Source organism: Mauremys mutica, chromosome 2 (genome assembly GCF_020497125.1).
Source record: "Mauremys mutica isolate MM-2020 ecotype Southern chromosome 2, ASM2049712v1, whole genome shotgun sequence".
NCBI lineage: Eukaryota > Metazoa > Chordata > Testudines > Geoemydidae > Mauremys > Mauremys mutica.
The window spans coordinates 70,736,052-70,762,984 of NC_059073.1; the positions used below are offsets into that span (position 1 = coordinate 70,736,052).

Genomic DNA, 26,933 nt, shown 5'->3' on the forward strand with positions numbered 1-26,933 from the left:
GCAATATCTTGCTTTCAGTCAATAAGTGCACATTCTACCATCCTCCTGCAACTGCTCAGGGCATAATTAAACTTTTTCCTGCTAGTTCTGAAATGAGAGTAGGGTTTCAAGAGCCATGACTGGGTCTCCTAAAATAACAGTGGGCTAAGACATCCCATTGATAATCATATTATTGGGAGGGAATAAAGTTCCAGCTTGTACAAATTTGAAAATACCAGATCACTGAAATACCCTGGAGTCTTGCACCCTTCTGGTGAATACCACACTGGTGTTCATGAACCTCCTTCTGTAGTTGACCAAGGCCAGCATAATGAGCAAGCAGTATCCTTTCCAGCTGATATATTACCGTGTACTTAGGTGCAGGATGCGTGTGTGTGTGGCAAACAATGGGCACATGTGTGCCACATTATATATCAGTAGTTTGGGAATCTCATTTACTCAAAGCCCACCATTATTTTGGGGACATTAAAAATCTTCACCACGCAAATCACAGCAATAATCACCTCACACACGTATCATCATAGCACCGACATCTGGCCAACACCAAACAGACCATTCCCCAATCTGTAGTAGTCTTGGAGAGCCAGCAACCCACTTCTGGACTAGCATGGCCTCTTTCATCTGCATATCCTGGTGTGGAGGGTTGGGGAAAACTCCACACACAACTCCAGGAATGTGGCCTTCCTCATGCAGAAGTTCTGGACATCCTGCGACTTCATGATGATATGATCCCACCAGTAGTTATGGTCCAGCTACAGAATTGCAGGTCAATGTAAGGGGAATACACAGCTATTATGACTGCATTAGCTGTCTCCACTCTTCCATGTCTGCACTCATCTTGCAGATCTCCTCAGCAAGGCCCACCACCTTCTCAAGGCAACAAGTTGCTGCTAAAATCCCTCCACCATGTCTCATGTCCTCTATCTGCCTTCTGTAGCCAAAATGAGAGTTGCATTAATGGCAACAGCTGAAACAGGTCATCACCCTGAGCTGGATCCATGCCTCACTACTGATTAGAATGGCGGCCATTGAGAGATGTGAAGTGTGCCAAGCTGGAAGTACTTTACTTTATTGAGTTGGTTGACTAACAACATTTTGCATGAGGACCCAGGAAGGACAGACAAGTTTTCCTACAATATGCTGCAAAACAATTCATAAAGTGGCGGAGCTTAGTGCAGCACAAAAAGCCATGGGATAATTCCCCAAAAGTTCTAGCTGCCCACTTGGGCTAATGCAGTGACAGTGTAGATGTGACTACCCAGTTTGTGACTGCAAACTTGAGTGTGGTTTAGTAGTATGGACACTCACACCCTGTATTTGTATTGAATGTTGTTGGCACTTAATATTCCAAATAAAAATCTCTTGTCATATTTTTGAGCAGCTTCCATTTCTATAGAGAGCAATGTTTTCCTCAGTTGAGAACCTAGAGAGACTATCTAGAGGGCTGACACCTCACCATATGTTCTGGTACCGATTTAGTGAAACATTTTCTTTGATTGCCAGAACAATATATAGTCTGTGCATATAATGCCAACAGCTGACACTGAGAGTTGTATGTGGAACAAGTGCAGGCTATGCAATATGGTCCAGATCCAAAGTCCATTTAAGTCAAAGGAAATAGTATCAGGAATGGGAAAAAAGGATCAGGTCCTAGATCCCTAAGCACAGATCAGAATAGAGAATTTCACCCTTATTAACTGAAAGCTTGGTTGAGACAAGTTGAAGTGAGGCAGAAAACCAAGCAAGCCAACATAAAATTGATCTAATCTGATACACAAACCAGAAAGAGCACCTGAATGCGCTGATCAGCAAAACCCCCCAAAACAGACATAATCCACTAAGGCTAGTTTACAGTGACCAGCTACAACAACACTGCGAGAATGAGGGAATGGGGTGAAATATGACATGAAAACAAATAATTTGCTCAGTCTTGTTTCTACTGCAAATTAGGATTTATTCAAATTTCTTTTTAAAGGTTCCTAGCCCATATCTAAGTGCTTGCACAGTAATTAAATATATAAAAACCCATTAAAATACAGTGACATGGTCAGCGTAATCAATCTCAGTTGACAATATACAAAATTGCCCAACAAGGCTTCCTTCACCAACCCCTCGATAATTTCTCATGAAAATCCATGAGCCTTAAAGCATTCTCTGAAGGGTAGATTTGGGTACTTTGGACTAAATGCCTTCCAGAGGTGGGGACCCCTCATGTAGACTGTTCTGCCAACAGCCCCTCCCTGCTTGCTCAGGCACCTCAGACAATTCCAACTGTAGCAAATCAGGATAGAAATTTCTTTTTTAGTTTTATTTTTCTTAGTCAGTACAATTAATTTCATGTCACATTTTTCTGACATTAGATCAGATATGATTCTTAATGCATACTTCTAATACTTCATTCATGATAGTGAATTAGGGACAGATTCTGTCACCCTTACTCCTGTTGATTTCTATGAGATTACAAGCAGCATACAGTATTACACAACGATGGCAGAATCTGCCACTTAAAGAACACGAGTTTAAAAGCAATGTTAGATTCCAAAACAGTGTAAACAAATTGTCTCTACTAACTTTGTACTCTCTTGTCTCCCTATATCATGTCAAACACATCTATGCAGGGCCAAGTTCTACAGTGCTTGCTCAGATGAGTAGTCCTAATGGGGCTATTGAGTACTGGTATAAGTAATGACTGCAAGATTGTATACTCAGTGGGCCATCAGCCTGATGCTGTTCCCACTGAAATCACTGTGTTTTGCTATTGATTTCAATGGTAGCAGGATTTGCCCTCAAAACCTGCTTATCTTTACTACATGAGTCCCAGGGAAGTTAGTTGGGGGTTTATAAAGAGAACATGACCCGATATCTGTGAGATATTTTAAAGGTTTTCCATTCAGCACAGGGTGAATTTTAAGCTCCCATGGGCTGATGTGGGTGACTAGATATCAGTCACGTGTTGTCATTGAGATGATTGTTCCGAAATGCCATCTTTATTCTTTTGTCTGCTTCTTAAAAAGTCTAGATACTGCTCTTATGCATTGCTAGAGTATGAAGTTACAATAACTACCAAAATCAATCCCATCAGGGCTCCAAAAAGGCATCAACGGAAGCTTTTATATTTCTGCTGCAGGATGAGAATTAAAATGTAACAAAAATAACTGCATCAGGTTTAGTAGGTCAGTCTCATACCTGCACTCTGCTAACCTGTGACCTACTAGCTTTGCTTATCTGGTATAAAGTACAGACAATTTCTGTTATGATACTTCAAAACTGGTGTTTCAGTGCCCTCAGATTATATCACATTATGGTAACAAGAATATCACAACTAATTTCAGCATGTTTTAGTTTTTAGTCTGTGTTCTCTGCATTTCTCTAACTACTTTTCTTTTGTTCTTCTTTTGTAATAGCAGGAAACCCAGCAATGAAGAAAATTAATATTGCTTCATAAGACCAAAATGTATAGACAAGCACTGCAGTCGGATTTCATTTGTATTCCCTGGTGAAACCTTGACTCTGACTAGGATATGGAAAGATGCTGCCTAGAGCCCTGAGGAGGTACAACTTATAGACACACATGCAGCTACTTTTCCATCTTTCTGTCTGTCATAAACAGATAATTAAGGGTTAAGGTCTCTTTTACCTGTAAAGGGTTAACAAGCTCAGTAACCTGACGAACACCTGACCAGAGGACCAATCAAGGGACAAGATAATTTCAAATCTCTGTGGAGGGAAGTCTTTGTCTGTGTTCTTTGTTGGGTCTTTGTTCTCTCTTTGGATCTAAGAGAGGCCAGACATATCTCCAAGTTTTCCTGAAGTATTTCCTACTATCCAGTATAGTGAGTATTAGAAAGGCGGATTAGTCTTATAATTAATTTCTGCATTTGCAATTGTGTGTTTGCTGGAAAAATATCTTTATTTCTGTTTGCTGTTACTTTGATTATTCTGAGGAAGGGCGGGGGGAAGTCTCTCCAGTTTTATAAGTTAGACCCTGTAATTTTTTCCCTCCTGGTGTTACAGAGATAGAGTAATTTCTTTCTTTCTTTTAATAAAATCCTATTTTTTTAGAACCTGATTGATTTCTTCCCTTGTTTGGATTCTCAGGGGAAGGGAGGGGGGAAAGTGAATCCCTCTTTGTTTTGATTCAAGGAGTTTGAATCAAGGTCTCTCTCCCAACGACTAGGGGAGGGGGAGGAAGGTGGGGGAATGGTTTTCTTCCCTTTGTGTTAAAACTCAAGGAATTTGGATCTGTGTTCCCCAGGGAAAGTTTTGAGGGAACAGGGAGTGTGCCAGACACTAAAACCTGGCTGGTGGCAGCTTTACCAGATCTAAACTAGGATTTAAGTTTAGAGGAGCCCATGCAGGTCCCCATCTTGTGAACGCTAAAGTTCAGAGTGGGGAATAAACCTATGACACTGTCTTTCTTTTCTTTTTAAACTTACGAAAATAGAGGGTGAAATGCTAGCCCTGTTGAAGTCAATGGGAGTCCACAATTTCAGAGCTGGGACACCAGAACCCCTCATGAGATTGGGGTGGAGTGCCATGGAGAGCACTGATGAGTTCAACTAGCTAGGCTGCAGAATTCAAATGGTCTCAGCAAAGCAGACATTGTTTGATGAATTGTTCTCACTGCCTCCTGCATGAGGTTCATCTCTCACTGATGAATGCAAAAACATCTTTGGGCTAAGACAAAGCTCAGGATCTAGCAACCCAGTGTACTACCTGTATTGCTATATGGGTCAGAAACCTGCTCTCACTCTCCATCGACACGTGAAGGAGTGCATGCCTGACACCTTACCTTGCACTGCCCATGGGGCACCCTACAGATTCATGGATTCTCAGGATTGAGCCAGATCTGGGAACTTCACTTCATGATGCCTGGTGCAACACCATCAACCATAGTCACTCTGGCTGGCACAATGGTCATTGGCAGACTACGCATGTTGGATGATAATGGAATTTTGCTATTGACTTCATTGGGGACAGGATTTCACCCAAAAAGTCAAGGTTTTATCAAAGAAAATACTTATAGCCAGTTGAAACAATGCTGCTGTATAATGCTCACCACACATGCTCCTGTGTCCTGTGGTATGGAATGTAAAACTCTTTGCATTGAATAAAAGCATTAGCTGCCAGATGTTTTCTCCTTCATGGCCTTGCCTAGATGACACTGCAGATTTCAAACCTTGTTTAACTTGAAACGGTCATCTATTACGTCTCTAGATCTTGCCATAAATATATGCATGCACCACTTCTGGGCACATTATCTAATCGTTCCCCACCTTTATGAGGCTGCCCTGAATAGGAATTTGGGACAGGGATGTGTAGGGGAGAGGGGAGGAGGAGGGGACGTGCACAGTGAATTGTGTTCCTTGCAGCCAGCGGCCCAATGTAATGGTTTCAGAGGCTCCCACACCCAGTTTTGCTTGAAATGTCTCTCTATACACTGATACTCAGCAGCTAAAGTGTGTCTCCTTGTCACAGCAGAAATGCTGGCTCATGTCATGTCATGTCACCTATCTCTGAAATCTATGTTCACTGGAAAATTATTAAATTGTCTTTCAAACAAACTTCTTATATTCCTGTGGCAGGGAAAACGTGAGGGTTTTTTTTGAGTGGGGGGAGGGGTGGAGTTGGTGAGGGGACAGAAAGGAGGAGGACATGGGACTTGCCAGTGTAGTCGAATAACCCGCTAAACTAATGTTTGGGCATTAGTGCTAAATTAGAGCTAGCAGTGAATAGACCCTGGGAAAAATTTTAGCCACAAATTAATGAACATCTTTGCACTTACTGGATAGGTACTAATGAGTTTGTATGTAAGTTTTACTGTCCATTCAGAGGAAGCAATCAAAAGATAAATATTAAGTAGATAATTACATAGGATCTTAGTACATAGGATTCATACAAATTTTGTTTACGATTGCCTAGCAGTCAGTACATCTATAGGGCTAATGATAAACACATTTACAACCGGATAGCTTCAAGATGCTATTTATTTCAACAACAAAATAAAATAGAAAGAAAATCAAAACATGTTTATAAGACATCTCTTTTTAGAAGAAAAATGTTTAAGTTGGAAGACTCTTGGATGCTTGAACTGCAGGACCACATGTAAAAGAATTTAAATATACAAACCCAAGCCCCAGTAAGGATTATGGTGCTACCATTTCATCAACAGATTCAAAGGCCACGTCTATACTTACCCACCGGGTCGACGCGGCGAGTTCGACTTCTCGGAGTTCGAACTATCGCGTCTGATCTAGACGCGATAGTTTGAACTCCGGAAGCGCTGCGGTCGACTCCGGTACTCCACCGCGGCAGGAGGAGTTGCCGGAGTCGACCTTGGAGCCGCGGAGTTCGCTTCCGCGGCGTCTGGACGGTAAGTCATTTGAACTAGGGTAGTTCGAATTCAGCTACGTTATTCACGTAGCTGAATTCGCGTACCCTAGTTCGAACCAGGGGCTGTGTGTAGACCAGGGCAAAGTATCATTATAAAGCACAACACTAGAGCTGGACAAATGCCACAAACAGGTGATTCACAAATGTTTTCATGAATAAAAGCTACGAGTTCAGTTCTCTGCTATTCCTGATGACATATTATCAGAGTTCACAAATATTCAGATAACCACCAACTATACATAAAAATATTAACGAATTGCAAAAGCTCAACACGTTGCACCACAAATGCTTATTCCTCTGGAAGATCAGACTGCTTAGTTAGTTGCCTAAATATGAATTTAGTTTCCTAACTTTAGGCTCCTGAGTTTGAAAAAGCCAGTGACAGAGTTCAGACTAGCATTCCCAAGCCTGCGCTCTGACCACTTAGCTAATTCCTCCAGACTAAAAAACTTTTGTGCCAATTTATTTTAAAAAAAAATCAAACTGCACTGAAGGCATTTTACAAACTCTAGTGTTTGTGGAGGTTTGGCAGATTTCAATTTTTATTTTTTTGTAAATTCAACAGTTAGTATTGCTTGTTATTTTTAACCTTTTTCCATTTTTTATATATTTTAATAAATTTCACAGGTTTCACAGTGGTGCTGCATGCAGCTCCCTGAGCACCCACAGTGCGGTGACAGCAGGGCTGCCGGGAGCTCCCTGTACACCAGATCATTGCAGGGACAATGAGTGGCAAAGACTGCAGCCCCGTTGGGGCAAAGCAGAGACCCCCCCAGCCAAGGCCATGAGATGAAGGACGAGCCCCGGGTTGCCAGGGAGGCCACCTGCTGCTGAACAGCTGCTGCCTGGGGATGGCCCCTGCACTTCCCACCAGTGAATGAGTGGGACTGTGACAGCAGGGCTACAGAGGGCTCCCTGTGCAAACATAGTGCTGGCTACACCGGATCACTGCATGCACAAGGTGAGGGGAGGCGGTGCTTGCTGACTGTTTCCTATGGATATATATATATTTTTGTTGCTTTCAGTGTGTCAGGTGGTGTCAGTGTGTTTACTGAAGACTAACTATTTAAATGGAATCCTGCCAAGCCAATCTATGTGTGAACAGAAATTTTCTATCTGACTGTAGTGCCTCCAGCGGAGGCTGGGAGTGTTTTGTTTCATTTTGTTAGGATAACTAGTGTGTAGAAGCATATGTGATATATAATCTCCTACTGGAATTCTCTCCAAGAAGCTGAAGGGATGTTCATGCAAGTTGGTCTGATACTATGTCTTCTAGGAGACTTTGTAATCTGACTCCTACTTCTCTTTTATATGCATTGATTTGTTTGTTTCTGCTTGCAGGCTATATATAATATGTCTGTTAGCCCTTTATTTCTTCATATATGTCTAAGCCAGGGGTCGGCAACCTTTCAGAAGTGGTGTGCCGAGTCTTCATTCATTCACTCTAATTTAACGTTTTGCGTGCCAGTAATACATTTTAAAGTTCTTAGAAGGTCTCTTTCTATGTCTATAATATATAACTAAACTATTGTTGTATGTAAAGTAAATAAGGTTTTTAAAATGTTTAAGAAGCTTCATTTAAAATTAAATAAAATGCAGAGCCCCCCGGACCAGTGGCCAGGACCCAGGCACTGAAAATTAGCTCACATGCCGCCTTCGGCACCCATGCCATAGGTTGCCTACCCCTGGTCTAAGCCTTCAAGTCAAATTCAAGTTTGGACATGGCTTGCATATATGCAGCTGTGAAGATGGTGTCACAGCTGGAAATATTTATGAAAATCTTATCTTTCTAATTTGCATTTTGGGGGAAGTTGTTCAAATAATTTTAGATCTGTTAATCTGAAAGAACTGGTCTCAGGGAATCTGTTTCCAACTATTTGTGATGTCCTGAGAGATGCAAGGTTTCAGTCTCAGGATATTGGGATTATGTCAATTTTTTTCATAAAGTGTCTCCAAAGATTAGTAACATATAAACATTGGAATATTCATATTGGATCAGATCCATGATCCATGTACTACATTATTCTGTCACTGACAGTTACCAAATGCTTCAGAGGAAGGTGCAAGGAAACCCAAAGTAAGCAGTTCTCATATAACTTGTCCAAAGAGAAAGTTTCTTTCTAACCCACAGTATTTAGAGCCTTGCAGGGTGAGGTTTATATCCTCAGTGATATCTTGTGGCAATGAGTTCCACAGTCTAATTACATGTTGTGTGAAAAAGTATTTCCTTTTATCAATTTTGAATTTTCTACCTGTCAACTTAATTGAGTGTCCTTTTGTTCTGATATTATGAGAGGGTCAATAGAAGTTGCTGATTTACTTTTTCTGGATCATTTTTTATTTTGAACTCTTTTAGCATGTCCCCTTTCATTAATCCTCTCTAAAGTAAACAGTCTCTCTTCATGAGAGCGTTTCCACACCTCTATTCATTTTCATTGCCCAGGTAGGGTCTTTGGTTTAGTGACATATAGCATCATATTATCTGTGGATAAGGAGATTTTGTTTACTACCCTTTTATATTTATGCCTCATAGCAGGTATTTCACACTGAACATAACAGGGTCTAAACTGACATTGATATTTCTTTAAAAAATGCTAAGAGTTTTTGCCCTTGTATTTCTTCAAGCTTCAGCTAAAAGTAAATTTTTGCAGCTGCTTGAAGTAATTGAAAGTTGAAGTTTAGAATTGAAATGCTGACAAAACCTTACCCATTACTGCATTTAGCAGCCCCTGCCATACTGCAATCAGCCCTATATTGTGCATTTTTGTGTTGTGAATCTCTCTGATCTAAACATTTGTTAGCTTAAAATATCAATTCAATTTCAATCCATTATGCTCTTCTCAGAACTCCCATCTGGCTTCCAATGCCATGCGGTACGATGTGCTCCTTTAGACTCTGAAGGCGTGATTCTCCCGTCGCCTACCTTGTTGTAAATCTGGAGTAATGTCATTGAAGCCAATGGAATTACATCATTCTAAAACAGGTGTGAGAGGAGACTAAACCCGAGTATGGCTACATAATGGACTCAATGTATTCTTTACATCTTGCTTCCACAATTTTGCTGCTGTACCAATTTCTGGAGGAAGTGAAATTCAAAGTATATAAAATAAATACACCCCCCCCACACACACGCCTTTGGACTCTTTCCAGGGGAGATGATCCTAGTTCTGTTTTATTCCTGCTGAATCATCATTCAAGACATTTGCAGTCATTTCCAAGACAGCTCCTTAAAACAAAATCTACTTCATACAAATGGGAAAATAAAACTGTGTTTTCTAAAGGAAATGCCAAGAAGAGGAAATAAAATATTTATCACCTGGAAAAAACACTGTTTACTGCAAACTACTTGAGGGTTTCTTGTGATTGGAGTTGACAGTAACTGATTAAAGAGCTGTGTAAGAGCACTCTGGTCACATGGTGTGCCTGTGTGAATTGCTAGAACTACAGTGGTTTTTAAAAAAAATCCTGTAGTAAGCCATTTTCAATTTGCTGTTAACTTGGGCCCACTCTGCTTGCTTTCTGCCTTCCACTCAGCAAAGACTGTAAAGATAACTGTTACCTTTTAAAGTAGTTATTTTTAGTGCCTATGAATAATAAGAACGAAAAGCCTTCTGCACTTAACCAGAGAATAAATGCCAGCACTGCAGTAAGGTGAGTGGCAGGTAAAAGGTCAAGTACACCATGATACATTTGGACTTCAATTTTCTTATGGCTTCCCTTATGCTTCTTTATTAGGCTTCATTACCAACAGTGGCTAAAGTGGGAGTTTAAAAAGGAACTCTCTGAATGACCTTTTGTGTCATATGACAGCTAGGATACCTGGAAGCTAACTAGACAACGTTTGAGCACCAGGAGGTCGGTGTTACAGCTGGAGCTTTTTCTGCAGGCTGGTGCTTCTCCAATCCTCCCTGCAGTGTTGTCCCTTTACACTCCCACTCAAACATTTTTAGAGAATAGAAAAGTGAACACAAAAATATGTATTTGTTTACTGCATTTGTTAAAGCCTGAAAAGGCCTAAAATTTTATACGCTAAGAGGAAAGAATCCTGTTAATTTAAGTGGGCTATGGATCAGTCCCTAGATCATTCTGCTACTCATTTTGCAAAAGAGATCTTTTCCTGATCTAGACCATCTCCCCACTCACCACCTCAATTGTCTCCCTGCTGGGATCTCAAAGCATTTCATTTGGTGGAGCTCTAGGAAGGGCTCTGCTGAGCTCTGGTGGCACTAGCTGAGTATTTATGAGGCACTAGTCAAGAATCATTGCTACAGATTATTCAAACTGAAAGCTGTTCATGGGTGTTCTGGGGCTGATGAAATAAAATCTCTTTCATTTTAAGCATTTGACTCGATTATGAGAATGAAAGAATTCTTCTGCACCGTGAAGTGTCCGCAAGGTGGTAAGAAGCACACAGACTCTGTGCCCATTAAATGTAATAGAATGAGATCAATAATGTTACATTCAGTAGGCTCATAAGATGTGATTCTTCCTGCCAAGACTATTTAATTCAGTAGAACAGGATGGCCAACCAGGCACGAAGGCTGTGCTATAATGCTTAAATTAAGACTAAAATTGGAAATTGTCTCTTCATTTGTAGCACAAAAGATATTAATGATGTGTTTTTAAATTGCAGTCATTATGAAGAGTGAGAAGATCATAGGTTTACTGCTTTATTAACCAAGACACTGCAAAAGATAGAGGCTATGGAAAAGTAAAATAAAATATTTAATGCCATTATAATTTAGTTAAGGGAACAGAAAACTGAGGAAACATGTTTAAGTGATTTTATCACATAGTGGAGAAATAGGTCGAAGTGTAAGCTTAAAGCAAACAAAGCTATTTTATTTTACTTTGTAAGACCCTGGTCTTGCAAACCCTTACTGACGTAGTAGTCTTTGCTCATGCAAGTAGTTCCATTTACTTCTATGGAAAGCCTTACATAAGGACTTCTCACCCGTGCAAGATTGGACCCATAATTTGGGAGACATTTTACCCTACATTTTGCACAAAATTCCCATTGCCACTAATGGAATTCTGAGCCTAAAATGAGGATAAACTATGACTTGTGGATGTTAAAGTCATTATCCATTTAGGATTTTCCTACTGTAATATGCTAAGACTTACAATATGTTTTATAGATACTTATCTCTGTCTAACTAAGTTCTTCACCAGTTTTTCTTGAACAATTATACTAAGTCTGAAGTTCATGCAATTTATATTGTTAATATATGCAAATCTAATTTAGTCTGCAACATTCCAAAAATGTCCAAATCATTCCCTTCTATCACTCATTGCACAACGGAACACTCTTCTGGTACATAGGTGTACAGAACACCAAAACCATCTTCTGGTACCTCACTTATCAGTGGTTCACAGTCAAGCTGGAAAGACATAGCAAGTGGGGTCTGGTTCTGTAAATATCTTCATCAGTGATTTAGATAATGCCACAGAGAGTGTACCCTTATAAGTTTGGGGATGATACAAAACTGGGAGGGGTTCCAAGTGCTTTGGAGAGGAGGATTATAGTTCAAAATGATCTGGATGAACTGGAGAAATGGTCTGAATAAAATAGGATGAAATTCAATAAGGACAAATGCAAAGTACTTCACTTAGGAAGCACCATCAGTTGCACACATACAAAATAGGGAATGACTGCCTAGGTAGCAGTATTGCTGAAAAGGAGTTAGGGGTTATAGTGGACCACAAGCTAAATATTAGTCAACAGTGTAACACCGTTGCCCCCACCCCCCACCCCAGCAAACATCATTCTGGGATGTATTGATGTGGACAAATTGTAGGAAGTCCAAGGAAGAGCAACAAAAACGATTAAAGGTCTAGAAAACATGACCTGTGAGGGAAGATTGAAAAAAATGGGATTGTTTAGTTTGGAGAAGAGAAAACTGAGGAGGGACATAACAGTTTTCAAGTACATAAAAGATTGTTACAAAGAGGAGGGAGAAAAATTGTTCTTTTTAACCTCTGAGGATAGGACAAGAGGCAATGGGCTTAAATTGCAGTAAGGCCAGTTTAGGTTGGACAGCAGGAAAAACTTGTTAACTGTCAGGGTAGTTAAGCACTGGAAGAAATTGCCTAGGGAGGCTGTAGAATCTCTGTCATTGGAGATTTTAAAGACCAGGTTAGACAAACACCTAGATAATACTTAGTCTTGCCTTGAGTGCAGAGGACTAGACTAGAAGACCTCTTGAGGTCTTCTATGATACATAAAGGATGAAAATAATTCTGAGAGGAGGCAAAAAGTGAGCTAAAAGGTGAATAATGGGGAAGACTAGCTTGGACTAACATAGGAAGCCAGCCAATAAAGTTCATATCTAAAAGCATTTGGAGAATAGTTGGATGTGTTTAATAAATTCATGTTCTTGCAGCTTTAACTGTCTGTTAGGTCACCAGTAACCCAAGAGGACTCAAATCTTGGCAGCATTGAGCAATCTTTGTATAAGGAAGACTTGTCACTGAAAATTCTCTTTACTATATTAGACACAAGCAGGTTTCTTTCTGTGTCAAGCACGCATGCCAAATTCTCCCCCCCCTCCCCTTCCATCCCCGGTGAACAAACATACCAATTGTGGAAAATAAAGTGATCCGATTGGCATATGGAGTAAATGGAGCCTAGCTCAGTGATATGCCACTCCCTGTTTACCTAAGTAAAATTCAGTGCATACACTACATATAGTTCTATATGTAGCGTTGCACCACTGGGACCACTCCAGCTGTATGACCATTGGAGCAGCCCTATTAAAAAAAAACAATTCTCCCCACAAACCTGCCAGAGAAATGTGTTTTTTGTTTTCCCGCAGTGTCTTTATAAAGTACACTGCCCCTGGGTGCAGGACAAGCAGGCTCTAGTCCTGCACCAATGACAAGTTAAGGACTGATATCTTTCAACCTATTAGAGTTAGATACAGGAGTGTTACGCTGTGAACAGGGGCGATTGCTATCTTTCTACCGGAATAGGCTGCACTTGTTTCTTGTACTCAGAGGTCCTGAGACATCAAATCTTACAGTCATTAGTAAGTATACAGAAGCTTTCTAATGCAATTTTTAGAAGGTTCTTAATGAAAATTAGTTATAATTTCCCTCTTTCTCTGAGGCCTGTATAGTTGGATTCAAAGGCCAAAACATTCAAAAAATGTGCCTAAAGTTAAGCTTCTAAATCCACATTTAGTCACATAAGTGGTCTGATTGTCAAAACTTCAGTGGGAGCAGCTGGCTGTTTGGTACTTTTGAAAATCAGGCCACTCCTTTAGCTGCTCAAATAACGATTTAGGAGCCTAATTTTAGGCATTTATCTTTGAAAATTTGGCCATAGTACTTTAAACAGCCAGAAGGAGGGGCACAAAATATAGTTCTAACAAAATCTGTATGAAATTCTCCAAACCATTTTTAATGCTCTTTTTTCTAGTAAAGTAACATATGCACAGATTACATGGTGGTGTGTTATAAACAGAGCTGGAAAAAATTCAGAATTTCCATTCCATGGGGATTTCTAACATTTAAAAAAAATGGTTTCAATTCAGAATGAAACCTAGAGATGTCATCATTTCCTACCCAAAGGAACTTCAAATAATTTGTTTAGAAAAAAACAAACCATTTCCATTTGATTTTTTCAAAATGAAAAGAAGCAGCTGGGTGCCCTGACTCCTGGGGATTCCCCAGTCTGCTTCTAAGGAGTCAGGGGCAGTTTGGGGAGTCTCCCATTGTGGAGCAGGAAGCCTGGAAGCCATGAGAGCCTTGGCTCCAGCTGGCGTTGGCTGACTTGGGCTTGTGGGACTTGTGGGAGCTATGAGGTTGTGAAATTGCAGTGTAGACATTTGGGCTCAGGCTCTCTGGGATCATCTCCCCCTTGTGGGGGTCCCAGAGCAACCAGGCTCCAGCCTGAGCACGAAGGCCTACACTGCAGTTTTACAACCCTGTAGCCTGAGCCCCAGGAGCCCAAGTCAGCTGACATGGGCCAGCCAATATGAGCCAGCTGCAAGTGTTTAATTGAAGTGTAGACATATTCTGAAAGTCCCTCCTAAAGCTGGGGCTCTAAGGACTTTGAGGCTCCTGACTCTGCAGCAGAAAGTCTGGAAGCCCAGGGTTCCTCCCAACCCCAGGGCAGTTCACATGGCAGGGCTGCCCTGGCGCTGTGGACCCTGGAAGCATGTGCTCCCTGGCAGTCCACCAGGTGAACCAGCAGGAAATTAGGCAGGTTTTCATTGGAACCCTATCTTTGTTTGGCAAAAGTTCATTGAAACTGTAGTGTTTCTGCAAAACATTTTGGTTTTAACAAATCAGCATCTTATGATGAAAACCTGACCAGCTCTAGTTATAACTGGCTAGTATATATTGACATCCATTTGGAATGACTTCCACAATTCACTCTTGGCTTTGCCAGTCTTAAGTATTGTGACCGTCCAAAACTCATGCTGATAAACCTTTGTACTCTTAGCTGACCTTGTGGTCTCCTCAATTGGGCTTAACACAAGCAGGCAGAATCCCCAGAATAGTGACAGTGACAAGTTCAGTAAAAACAGAACCACCTCTATTTATTACTGAAGGGGAGTACAGACATATCTCCACTTCAGCTTCAGCCCCAGGTGGTGGGGCTTGGGCTAGGGCTTCAGCCCGGGTGGCAGAGCTCGGGCTTCAATAAATTTGTGATTTATTGTTATTGCCTGCGTACTGTCCATGACTTTTAATAAAAATACCTGTGCTAAAATCGTAACTTATTCATCACATGTGCTCGCTCTCTCTCTCTCGCACACACATACTGCTCTACACATGAGTATGTGGTGATAGTAGTTTATTGTCATGAGTGGGAAATAATATTTAGATACACACAAAGGAGACATGCAGATCATCCCAAACTAAGTGCTCTGACACATTTATTCCACCATTTACTATCTTTGCCCATGTCACACAATTTATTGAAAATCTGCATTAGATGGTTTTAGAGAAATTTTACAATTGTCGTTTGCATTATTTTGTCTTTGTCTGTAAAGCAAGGCTGTTTCATTGCAACGGTGCTTGACCTTTTACAGTGCTGAGGAGGGCATGGCAAGCTGCCCAGAGCCCATGTGCTGCACCTCATGTCCACATAAATGTACATAAAACTCCATAGGATTTTAATCAGAATGTTTTTTTATTTATTGAGTACTGTAAATGTACTCAGTGTTATATACAGCAAATAGAACTATTGCTTTGAGGGGTGCAAGGGAAGGAGAATTAATCAAAAGAATAGCACTGAGCGTCCAAACTCAACTTATGGCTGTCCAGCCAGGGGTGGCTCCAGGCCCCAGCACGCCAAGCGTGTGCTTGGGGCGGCACGCCACGGGGGGCGCTCTGCCGGTCGCCGGGAGGGCAGCAGGCGGCTCCGGTGGACCTCCCGCAGGCATGCCTGCGGCGGGTCCGCTGGTCCCGCGGCTGGGGTGGAGCATCCACAGGTGTGCCTGCGGGAGGTCCACCGGAGCCACGGGACCAGTGGACCCTCCGCAGGCATGTCTGCAGGAGGTCCACCGGAGCCGCGGGACCGGCGACCGGCAGAGCGCCCCCCGCGGTGTGCCGCCGTGCTTGGGGCAGCGAAATTGCTAGAGCCACCACTGTGTCCAGCTTTGTATATGAGGTGATGCAAGGGGAAGTGGCCTGTGCCCTTAAAGAAGGAAGCTCTGAACTCTATGCTCATTGCCCCACTGTTCCAAGTGCCCAAGTTGTACAGCATAGTGACAACTGTGAAGATTTACAAGGCTACAGATTTGTTACCCTGTGTGAAGAGAGAGTTTTGAATGACAGATGCTCAAGGATAAGCTTGAAGTAGGGAAGTATGTGATGAACTAGCTAGTATGTACAGTATGCATATCCCTTCCTTCTGCTGGATAAAATCAAGACCTTTCAACTATATGCCATATCCTGCTAACAGTTAACTGAAATACCCCTTCAGCTCAAATATGAATGGCCTCTGTGGTTGGAGCAAGAGGACATGAGTTTTACACCACTTGCCACTCTGGAGTTCTGAAGGGTGGCCAGCTGTGTAGTTCCTAGTACTGCTGGCTGAAATATTTTTCAGTGGAACAGCCTTCCATCAGAAAATGAAGTTTCATTTAAATGTTTACATGGGAACATGTCCATTCCAACAAAATTTCCCAATGAAAACATTTCAGAATGATTCAAAATCAACCCATTTTGGTGTATCAGTCTTGTCACATGTTGCCCTGTGGGTTCTTTCATTGGATGAATGCACGTTGTTTCAGATGAGACACAGGAAGTGACAGTGTGAATGGCAGCTCTCTATTACTGGCTGGCCTCAGTCTTTTGGGATCAAGTTTGTGTGATGGAAACTGCATTCTGATGCTGCTCCTGCTGCTACAAGCAATGCTGGACAATCCCTCTCACAGCTCCGCTCCTCCCTCCGCGCCCACAGGCCCCGAGAGTTGTGTTAGAGGAAATGGCAGACCCCTGTGCTAGGCTGCTCAGAGGCAGCATTCTTCTATGGAGCAGTTCAGGGTTGGAAAAAGAAAGAACAGCAGCCGAGGGCTGGGATGGCTCAATCAAGAAGCTCTTATGGAAGCTTTGCCCCATGAATGCCAGGAAGAGAAGGGAACCAGATTGTCAGAAAGAGAAGTCAACAGAATTAGCTTTTCCCCAAGGCAGACCGGCTCCTCTCAAAAGGAGTACTACCCGTGGGCACAAAAGAATGCCAGGATGCAGGAGGTGGTGATAGAAGTGATGATGAACAGGAGGAACTTAGCACAGCTTCAGTTACTCCAGCAGCACAGGAGGTTGCTTCTATTATAGAACGCCTAGAGACCCTCAGTTTCCTCTAAAACCTTGCTTCAAAACTTCAGCCCTGGGAAGGATGTGATTGGTGCAGGCAGTCACAGCTCCCAGGTGCAGGGAAGAGGCATTGTCTCCATCTCTGCTGGACATGGCTCTGGTGAGAACACTGGGGGGGAGGGGGGGAGGCAGTACTCCCACACTGCATTTCTCTCAACAGCAACTGTCACCAGCTACTATCCCCCAGTCCCTTTCTTCAGAGTGCATTCAACAGGCAACTAGCCAGCTCTGGCAGCATTTCAAAGTTCATGCTGGGGTAAGAGCTCTGCCATTTGTCATAGGGTCAGTCTGGGCCATGACCCCAAAAGACTGGGGTATTCTGAAACATATGGAACACAGTCACGGGGCTACCCTGCAGCAGCAACAGGTTAGCTCGGGAGAAAAGCAACCAGGAACTGGCTCTACTATAGAGCAGAAGCTGACACTACTAAAGCTTTCCATTATATCGTCAGTTAGGTCCACCAGCATCACTCAGACCACAGCGGAGTGTGTTTAGAATGGGGCCAAAATACAATCTCAAGCATCCAAGAATTGTGTTGCTGACCACAGCATGTGTGAGGGTGGCAGCTGTGGCCAGGCTTCCTTTCATATTTGTGGAGGGTGAACTTCTCAGAGGTCTTACGGCTGCGGCTGCCCCCCAGCTGCCACACACCTAGTGGCTCCTATTTTGCCAATAAGGCAGTGCCAGATGTGTGTGCTGTTGTAAAGTTGTCAAAAGAAAACATTTCAATGTTTCCAAAACAAAACATTTCAGCTTATTTTATTTCACAAAAAATATCGAGGTTAATTTTTTCATCCCAAATTGGGACAAAACAAGATTTTGAAATCAGGATGGAAATAGTTGCTAGAGCAAACAAATCCATGACCATTTATCTCTAGAGGATATTTATATACACAAACATTATATTTTATATCTCAATCACACCCTCTGTGCTGTTATGTCATTACTCAGATCACAGGGTACTAAAATGTAAGGAAAATACCACTCTCTGGTACAAGTTTATGTTATCATACCTGCATACTTTTTGTTGTAATAGTCACTGTGGCACACAATTCTTACTTCAAATTCATGTCTCACTTTTCAGTTCAAAACCCTAGTGACCCCAAATAAGTGCTAGTGTTACGTGATCCAGAAATTGCAGCCTCTTGGCATTTGAAATTGATGATCATTTTTGTGAGTAAAGATTCAGAGTTAGTGTTTGTGCAGACCTTGTTGTCTGCAATTTTGTGTGCTCTTTTTCTTGCTCTCTCTCTCTCTCGGCTATTTTGTTCCAAATTTTTTACTTTACTAAGAACAGTTTATCAATAAAAAAGAAATTGTGTGGTAGAATCTGAGTATGAGGAAGCAGCATCTTAAAAGACAAAAAGAACCAATAATCGGTACCTCGTAACAGTATCACTACAAAACAGATAAATTATACTCACACTAATCATAATGCCTTGCACTTGCCTACTTAACACACTATACTATAAAAATAACCCATACCTCAAGTCTGTAACCTGAGTTTAATGCCGTATTTTTGTAGCTTGGAACAGGGCCGCCCAGAGGATTCAGGGGGCCTGGGGTCTTCGGCGGCGGGGAATTGCCGCCAAAGACCCGGCACTTTGGCGGCAGGTCCCGGGGCGGAAGGCCCCCCGCTGCCGAATTGCCGCCAAAGACCCAGAGTGGAATAAGCTCCGGGGGTCTGGGCCTCGCGAGAGTTTTCTGGGGCCCCTGGAGCGACTGAAGGTAGGACCCTGCTCCAGGGCCCCCGAAAAACTCTTGTGGGAGCCCCTGCGGTGCCTGGGGCAAATTTCCCCACTTGCCACCCCCCCCCCTCTGGGCAGCCCTGGCTTGGAAAAAAAGTAACAACAGCTGTATAAAATATTCAACAGCTTTTCTTGTGGTCATTAATGTCTTGATTGTAAAAATACCCTGTTTATGTGCCAAAGAATTTCCAGTGTCATTCACTTCCTACCACAAATTTGTGGTTCATGGCCAAGATGTACCCTGAGGAGCTCAGAGGAAGTGTTTGTCACTCTATCCATCTTCAGGATAATTAGATCCCTTAGGGACAAAGCACAAAACACAAGCATCAATCTTCTAAAGAAAAACAACTGTATGTATTGACCCATTAGAAACCTGTAAAATAGGCAACAAGATCACTGAACAGTTAGCCAAAGAGCAAGCCATACTGGTGATGATTGGGGATTTTTAAAAAAACTCTCGTAGGGCACTGCTGTGAGAAATTATGCTTTACTTATGCAGCTCTACAGAAAGTCTGTCAGCCTACAGCACAATGCGTTATCTTTAACTTATTTCCTTAATAAGTAAAGAGAACAGAGGAAGGATTTTCACAGCTGGCAGTATATTAGCACTGCATCCGTTTTTGTCAAGGGAATACAGTTTTTAAGGTTGTTTTAAGTCTTGTTTAATTTTCTTAGTTTTTTAAATGGGGTCTTTTCCCCTAGGAGGATGGGAGAAAAGGGTTGGATGGGAGATCAGAATCTGCTGCCAGCCCACACTTAGTTATGTATCAGACGCCAGAAGGGGTCTCACCATAAAATTCACACAGCTCGCTGATTGCAGATCTCAGGAACCTTCTTTGCTAAACTGAAGCATTTCAGATATTTTAAGTAAAAAGCATTTACAGGGTATTTCACAGGTTGAATGTCTCCCCACTAGTCACATTTCTCACAGACATCTATCATTACACCAAAATGAAGGTGAGTATTCCTATATATTAAGGATTTTTGAAGATATCCAATTTACAGCTATGGATATAATATTCTGGCTATATGTCTCTAACTAAATTTCTCTCACAGACTTTTTTCCTAGAGAGCCAAAGCACAATCAGTTAACAATGTACTTCTTAAAGTTACAGTGCATTCTTCTAAGTGTAAATAGCTTTTTTTTTAAAAGTGATATCACCCCATGCCAAGCATTCAAAGCTATCCGAAGTGCTTAGGCAGCAATCAAACAATAGATCACAACCTATGGACTGCCCTTACCCCACCTATCCTCAAAATATGTATGCAGAGAGCTTCCCAATTTCTCGACAGACAACAACTCAAGAGCTATCTTTACTCTATCTTGTACAAGGGCAAGCACAGAAGTGGTTCTTAATAATAAATAGTAATAATAATGTACATCTGTGACAGTCTGTACCCGTGTTCACCCCTTTTACTGGACTGTGATACATTTTGTATAAAGTAGGCCTTGTGAGGTATCATTTGAAGACTCATAATTTGCTGACCATTACTGTCCAGGTAAAATTTGTTTGGCGATGTTGTATGCAAAGTTGCAATATTCTACTGTATTGCATTATTAAATTTGTTCCAGTTCTGGGGAGTGGCCAATCTCTGGCAGGAAAGAAGGTGTGGGTAAAAAAAAAACTATATCTAGACAAAGGAACAGCTCAGGGTTCCCATCCACACAGACATTTTGTCTCCTGAACCTCAGCTGGTGATGCTTCTTGAAGAAGAGAAAGAACTGTAAGAAGAAAGAGCAGACACCCCAAATTATTCCTCCCTCTCTCTGACCATGACATCCACAACACCTGAACAACAAAGGAAGCGACATTGGACCGGAGAAGGGGATCCTGACTGAATGTAGTTCAGTCAGCAAGTAATTTGTGGTGAGAGCCCTTGGCTTTGAATTCACTTTAGTTTGCTAAGTTAGGCATTAGCTGCCTACTTTTATTTTTCTTGTAACCAATTCTGACATTTAATGCCTCATTACTTATATTCACTTTAAATCTGTCCTTCTGTAGTTTGATAAAATAAGTTTATCTAAACCAGTGTATTTGAACTGAAGTGTTTGGGGAACTCTTTTTGAGATAACAGGATTTGTGCATATCATTTTCTAAAACAACGGACTTTACATGAGCTTGTATTGCCTAGGAGAGAGCTGGGCAGTACAAGACGTACATTTCTGGGGTAACTCTGGAACGGGGAGTTTGCTGGTGTCACTCTACAGTGTAATTCAAGAGTGACTGGCTGCAGCACTCATACACTGTAACTGAGAATAACTTACATGCTGGAAGCTGTGTCTGAGCACACCAGGACTGGTTGCTCTCGCAATGAAGCAGTGTAAAAGGTACCCTAGGTTAGACAGCTGAGGTGACACAGATGTTCATCAGTCCAGACTGTACTCTGGGTATGTTATAATATCCTGCCTTCCTTCCCCATGTAGTCTGTGTTCACAGGATCCCAAGGTGCCCTCTCCTGGCATGACCTTATGTATTAATGCAACAATAAGGCACAACAATGCTATAGTAAGAAAGGAAAGCTAAGAAGTGGGCAAAAAGAGTATTAAATAAGCATTGGAGAAAAGGGTATTTTCATGGCTAACAGGCCTGTATCACTGTACTGCCAATCCATAGAGAAGGTCTGCATCAAGGATGCATGTTTGTATTTACTATTTTAAAGTAATAAACAGACCTGCTGCACAAAATCATACCTAAGTAAGAACTAAGCATAAAGCATCAAGGACTTGGTCTATATGCAAAACCCATCAGTTACACATACTACTTCAGGAACACCTGGCTGAGAACTGATGGCCAAACATTTCATAAAACTTTAACATCTCCTTTCCAAAATCATTGCTCTCAGCTATGCCATTTTCTGCTTAGCATAATAGCTAGATGAACCTAATCACTGGATTTTTTTTAAAAAAAGTTTGAACATGCCCAGGAATAAAGAGAGGGAAAATAGTGCTGGTTTTATTCCCTCAAGTGAATAATCATGAGGGCATCTTTCTATTTATGGTTGAAAATTTCCAAGGAAAAACTACTTTAGCACAGGGTGCTGGTAAATACTGTCTTGAACTTGGTTTAAACTGGGCAAAATAATTGCTTCAGGGCCTAGCAAGTTCAGCAAGCACAGAACGAATCTTTTCAAACTTTGGATACATGCATTCAAAACTTAGGAGTAGGCTTGGTCTAGCCACTACATCAAAGTTGGTCCTCTCTACAGAATGCTGTGTGACCAAATAGACCTGGACTGGTAACCTATAACCCTGCATGTTTCTGACTGCTTAATGCTTCAAGCCTACAACTCTGCATTATTGTTGTTTTCATATAATCAAATGTTTTTGACTTGTTTATATAATATTGAAAACTGAAGTATGAGTCATGACATGTATAACTTCGTTGAGAAAATACTGAACCAAAACTTATACAGACATTCTGATGTTCAGTATTATAATTACATATATTAGTATTACGCCCACTACAGTTTCACTTTGTATTTGTACAACCCTGAATTAATCTGCAAATCTACTGTCTTATGCAACCACAATTTGAATATGTACCTAAACTAAGTATAACGTGGTGTGCATTAACAAAACTGTTTGTAAAATAGAAAATGCCTTAAACTGGGACTAACTAGTTTTTCCTGGGGTGGTGAAAGCCATAATTTTACCTGGTAAAAACCATCTCTGGTAAATACTATGCCATCCCTGTTTCTATTACAAGGGTGTAGACTGGGCAAAACAGAATAGTAACTACCACTAACCAAGAGTGACAAGAACTGCTGAAGAAAATAGTGTGTTTTTGACACAGTCATTGTTAAAACAGTAATATAAGTCAGTAGAAAGACCTCATTCTTATGAGGTGAGAACAAAATACACAGAGGCTGGAAAGAACAGAGCATGCATGTCCATAAATGGCATCCTCCTAAATGATGAAATTACCTGAAGTGACCCCTTACCTTGGAGAGCCTGTAGAGTAAGAGTCTGTACAACAATACAGAGCTGCAGAACCAGCTGTGGTGCACTTTCCAGAAACGTGGCTAGCAAGTGCAGCATACTCACATCTGCATACTCATAGACCATTTTCCAATAAAACCTCCATCTGTCGTTCTCTCCACTCTGTCGACTGCGGATACCTAAGTATATTGTATGGAAATACCTAGAAATAAGAGAGAGATTAAGAAGACACTGCAGAATATATTACAAGCACCATTTTTACTCTAAACTAACCCACCCTGTGCCAACATGCTCCAGGATAATTAATGGAGGGGACTATATTCAGAAGGGACACAATATTCTAGTTCATAATATTTTGTTCAGTGGAAAACAAAACAAAAATTATCTTAAAAAGCCATTTTTGAAAGCTTAGCACCTTTGTTTTATGTGTTAAATGCATTCTATTACTTTCAAAGATAAGGCATTTTAGGTTGAAACACAGAAAAGCTGAGCTCCCAATGCCTGTAGTGTCAAACACATTGTCCGCGGTGGTTCAGGGCATAGCTCGTCAATTTACCCCCCTCACCCACCCCCAGAAGTAAAAGGGAAAAAATCCTCTCTTGACTCTTTTAAATGTCACCCTATGTTTACTGAATGCTGCTGATAGACGCGATGCTGCAGCAGTCAACGGCAGCATCCTCGCCCCCGCACCTTGGTGGCTGATGGTACAATATGGTTGATATCCATCATCATCATCAGCCTTATGGCAGATGGTGCAGTACAATAGGACTGGTATCCGTTCTCATCATCAGCCCGTGAGTGCTCCTGGCTGGCCTCTGGTGAGGTCAGCTGGGGGCACCTGGGTAAAAAACTCCTGATCATTCCCATTAGATGGTACAGAACGGCTGGTAACCATCTTCATCATAGCAACAGGGGGCTGAGCTCCATCAGCCCCCGCCCTTCATGTGTAAAGAAAAGATTCTGTACTGCCTGGACTATCATAGCAGCGGGATGCGGGGCTCCTCTCCCCAACACTGCTTAATGTCCTGTCTGGACTATCATAGCAGCTGGAGGCTGCCTTCCCCTCATGTTAACTCACTAACAAGTCACTGTTTCTTATTCCTGCATTCTTTATTACTTCATCACACAAATGGGAGGACACTGCAACGGTAGCCCAGGAAGGCTGGGGGAGGAGGGAATCAACAGGTGGGGTTGTTGCAGGGGCACCCCCTGTGAATGGCATGCAGCTCATCATTTCTGTGGGATCTGACACGGAGCGGCTGTGCTCTCTGGTTCTCTGATACACTGGTTCTCTAGTACACTTGCCCCATATTCTAGGCAGGACTGATTCTATTTTTAGGTACCATAAAGGAGGGATTGACTCGGGGAGTCATTCCAATTTTTGTCTTTTGCACCCCCGGCCAATCTCAGCCAGGGGCACCTATGACAGCAGCAGATGGTACAGCACAGAAGGACTGGTAACCGTCATCTCATTGCCAATTTACAATGGCATGGTAGATGATACAGAACAGCTGATAACCATCTCTGCTATCATGCAAAAGCAAATGAATGCTGCTGTGTAGCGCTGCTGAATCGCCTCTGTCAGCGGCATCTAGTACACATACGGTGACAGTGACAAAAGGCAAAACAGGCTCCGTGGTTGCCATGCTAATGGCGTCTGCCAGGGCAATCCAGGGAAAAAGGGTGCGAAATGATTGTCTGCCGTTGCTTTCCCAAAGGAAGGAGTGACTGACGACATTTACCCAGAACCACCCACGACAATGATTTTTGCCCCATCAGGCACTGGGATCTCAACCCAGAATTCCAAGGGGCGGGGGAGACTGCGGGAACTATGGGATAGCTACGGAATAGCTACCCACAGTGTAGCGCTCCAGAAATCGATGCTAGCCTTGGACTGTGGACGCACACCACCGAATTAATGTGCTTAGTGTGGCCACGTGCACTCGATTTTATACAATCTGTTTTACTAAACTGGTTTATGTAAAATCGGAATAATCCTGTAGTGTAGACGTACCCTAAGGCTCAGAAAAACAAGCAGTAAATGGCTTGATTCCTATATCCAGAAGCAAATTGTTCTGTTACCACAGCCAGTCCACTGGCTGACAAGACACTCGGTCACAAAGGACACAATGGCTTCTGGACCAGACTCCAGAACCCTGCAGCACAATACAGTCAGCTGTGTCTCTTGTACACCATATACTAAAAAAGTATAGCCACCGGTTTCTTCTGCTGTCCTCACCTCTCTCCAAGGAGCATACATAGGTGTATTGCACACCTATGCAAACACCATCTCCAGCATCCCTGTGGTAACACCACTCACTCTCACTTTTGGAATCGCTAATAGCAGCCATCAGCAACCTTCCTTTTACAGTAATGGTGCGCTCCTAGTGGCAATACCACTTGTTGTTCTACATTTGCCTTATGACCAATGATTTATGAGCACTTAACAACATAATTCCTCTCCCTTTGCACTTTACTATGCAACATGAGGCAGTGAGGTAGGTGATTGGGTAGCCCCCCTGTATTTAAACAAGAATCAGAAACAGCAAATCTGGGGGAGATCACTATTCCTTTCTTACAGATTAGAGGCCAAGTTTTTAAATGAGGCCTCAACTTGAACTGTCTTTTTGCACCGGTATCACTATTGGTCAAACTAATTACAGGCAGAAATAAGCATTTACACACATAACTACTATTCCTGATTTAGGGGTACAATAAGGTAGTTAGACATCTAAAAATTATCCTTTGCAGTCACAATTATATTAGCAACTGATGTAATATTCCTGGATGTGGCTTTACATTATTGCTATACAATCCTTTTATTATTTGTCCTGCAGTAGCACCTAGAAGCTCCAGTCATAGACCAGAGCGCCACTGCGCCAAGCGCTGTACAAACATACAGTAAAAAAGACTGTCCTGGACCCAGGCATTTTGCTTCTGTTTGTTGTGTATGTCTATCCTGTTTGTCTGTGTATATGAATACCACAAAGACATGGATCAGTGATTTTTAGTGGTTAGTAATTAAGCACCAGAAAAGGTTCACAGTTGAGTAAAGATATTCATAATATAAAATGGTTTTGGTCAACCCAGAAGAGTCTAGCTACATCGAGAGATATGAAAGCAGCATATATCATTTAATTATTAATTATCATTATAGCAGAAATTCATAGAGACCTGAACACATTGTCCTTTTCTCCAAATGGAAGTGGAACAAACAACAGGCTGGGGGCAGAGACAGAGGACAAGTGATAGCATATTTAGTGTAACAAGGTTACCAAATCCCATGATTTATCTGAAGTCTTGTGGTGTTCCATGATTTTCTTAAAGCCCCAGCTGCTAGCATCAAGTGATTGTATGAGAATCTTGGATTTCATTACAGAAAAGGTTCTAGCCCTCATACTTGTGGAGAAAAGCTTGAAAACATGAACTGACTATGACCTAAAGGCTCAGAAACCACAAAGAACCCACATTTACTTTTTTTTAAAATCAATTCTCATGATTTTTTAAGTCAAATGCATGATTTTTGGGCTTGACTCATGATTTTTAAAATGCTTGGAGTTGGTAATATTGATATAAACAAGTGGAAAGATGAGGTAGCAGTAATCAAAGCTTGCCACCTGCATAATTATCAGATGGCATCATATATATATATGGCATAATTTTCTTTTTACCCTCTAAGGCAACAGACAATGTTCTTATCCTAACAAAGCACTTGAAGAGTCCTGATTTATTTTGGTTCACCAATTATGCAGCACAACAAACTGATCACTGATTAAACGTGACCCTGAAGGACTTATGTTTGGGGCAAGACATTGGCCTGCATCATGGTTCCCTCATACTAAATATGGGACAGATGAGAACTCAAAAACAAACAGGAAAGTTGGATAGTCCTTGCATTGATCCCCAAAAAATGTTAAAGGAGAAAGAGACCAAGACCAAGAAAACCTGTGCTTCTAGTGATCTAGAACGGTATATTTATGGGCTGAGGAAATTGTGGCTTTCTCTCTGATATGAATACTGC

The 26,933-nt window shown here is 41.8% G+C and overlaps 1 protein-coding gene across 1 annotated transcript in view; it reads right to left on the bottom strand.

Annotated features, from left to right (window-relative positions):
* XKR4 (XK related 4) overlaps nt 1-26,933 on the bottom strand; it is a 309,471-nt gene that overhangs the window by 62,071 nt on the left and 220,467 nt on the right. The window contains exon 2 of the mRNA XM_045002860.1: nt 22,915-23,114. Within this exon, the coding sequence (XP_044858795.1) occupies nt 22,915-23,114 (200 nt within the window). The remainder of the gene's footprint in view (nt 1-22,914; nt 23,115-26,933) is intronic.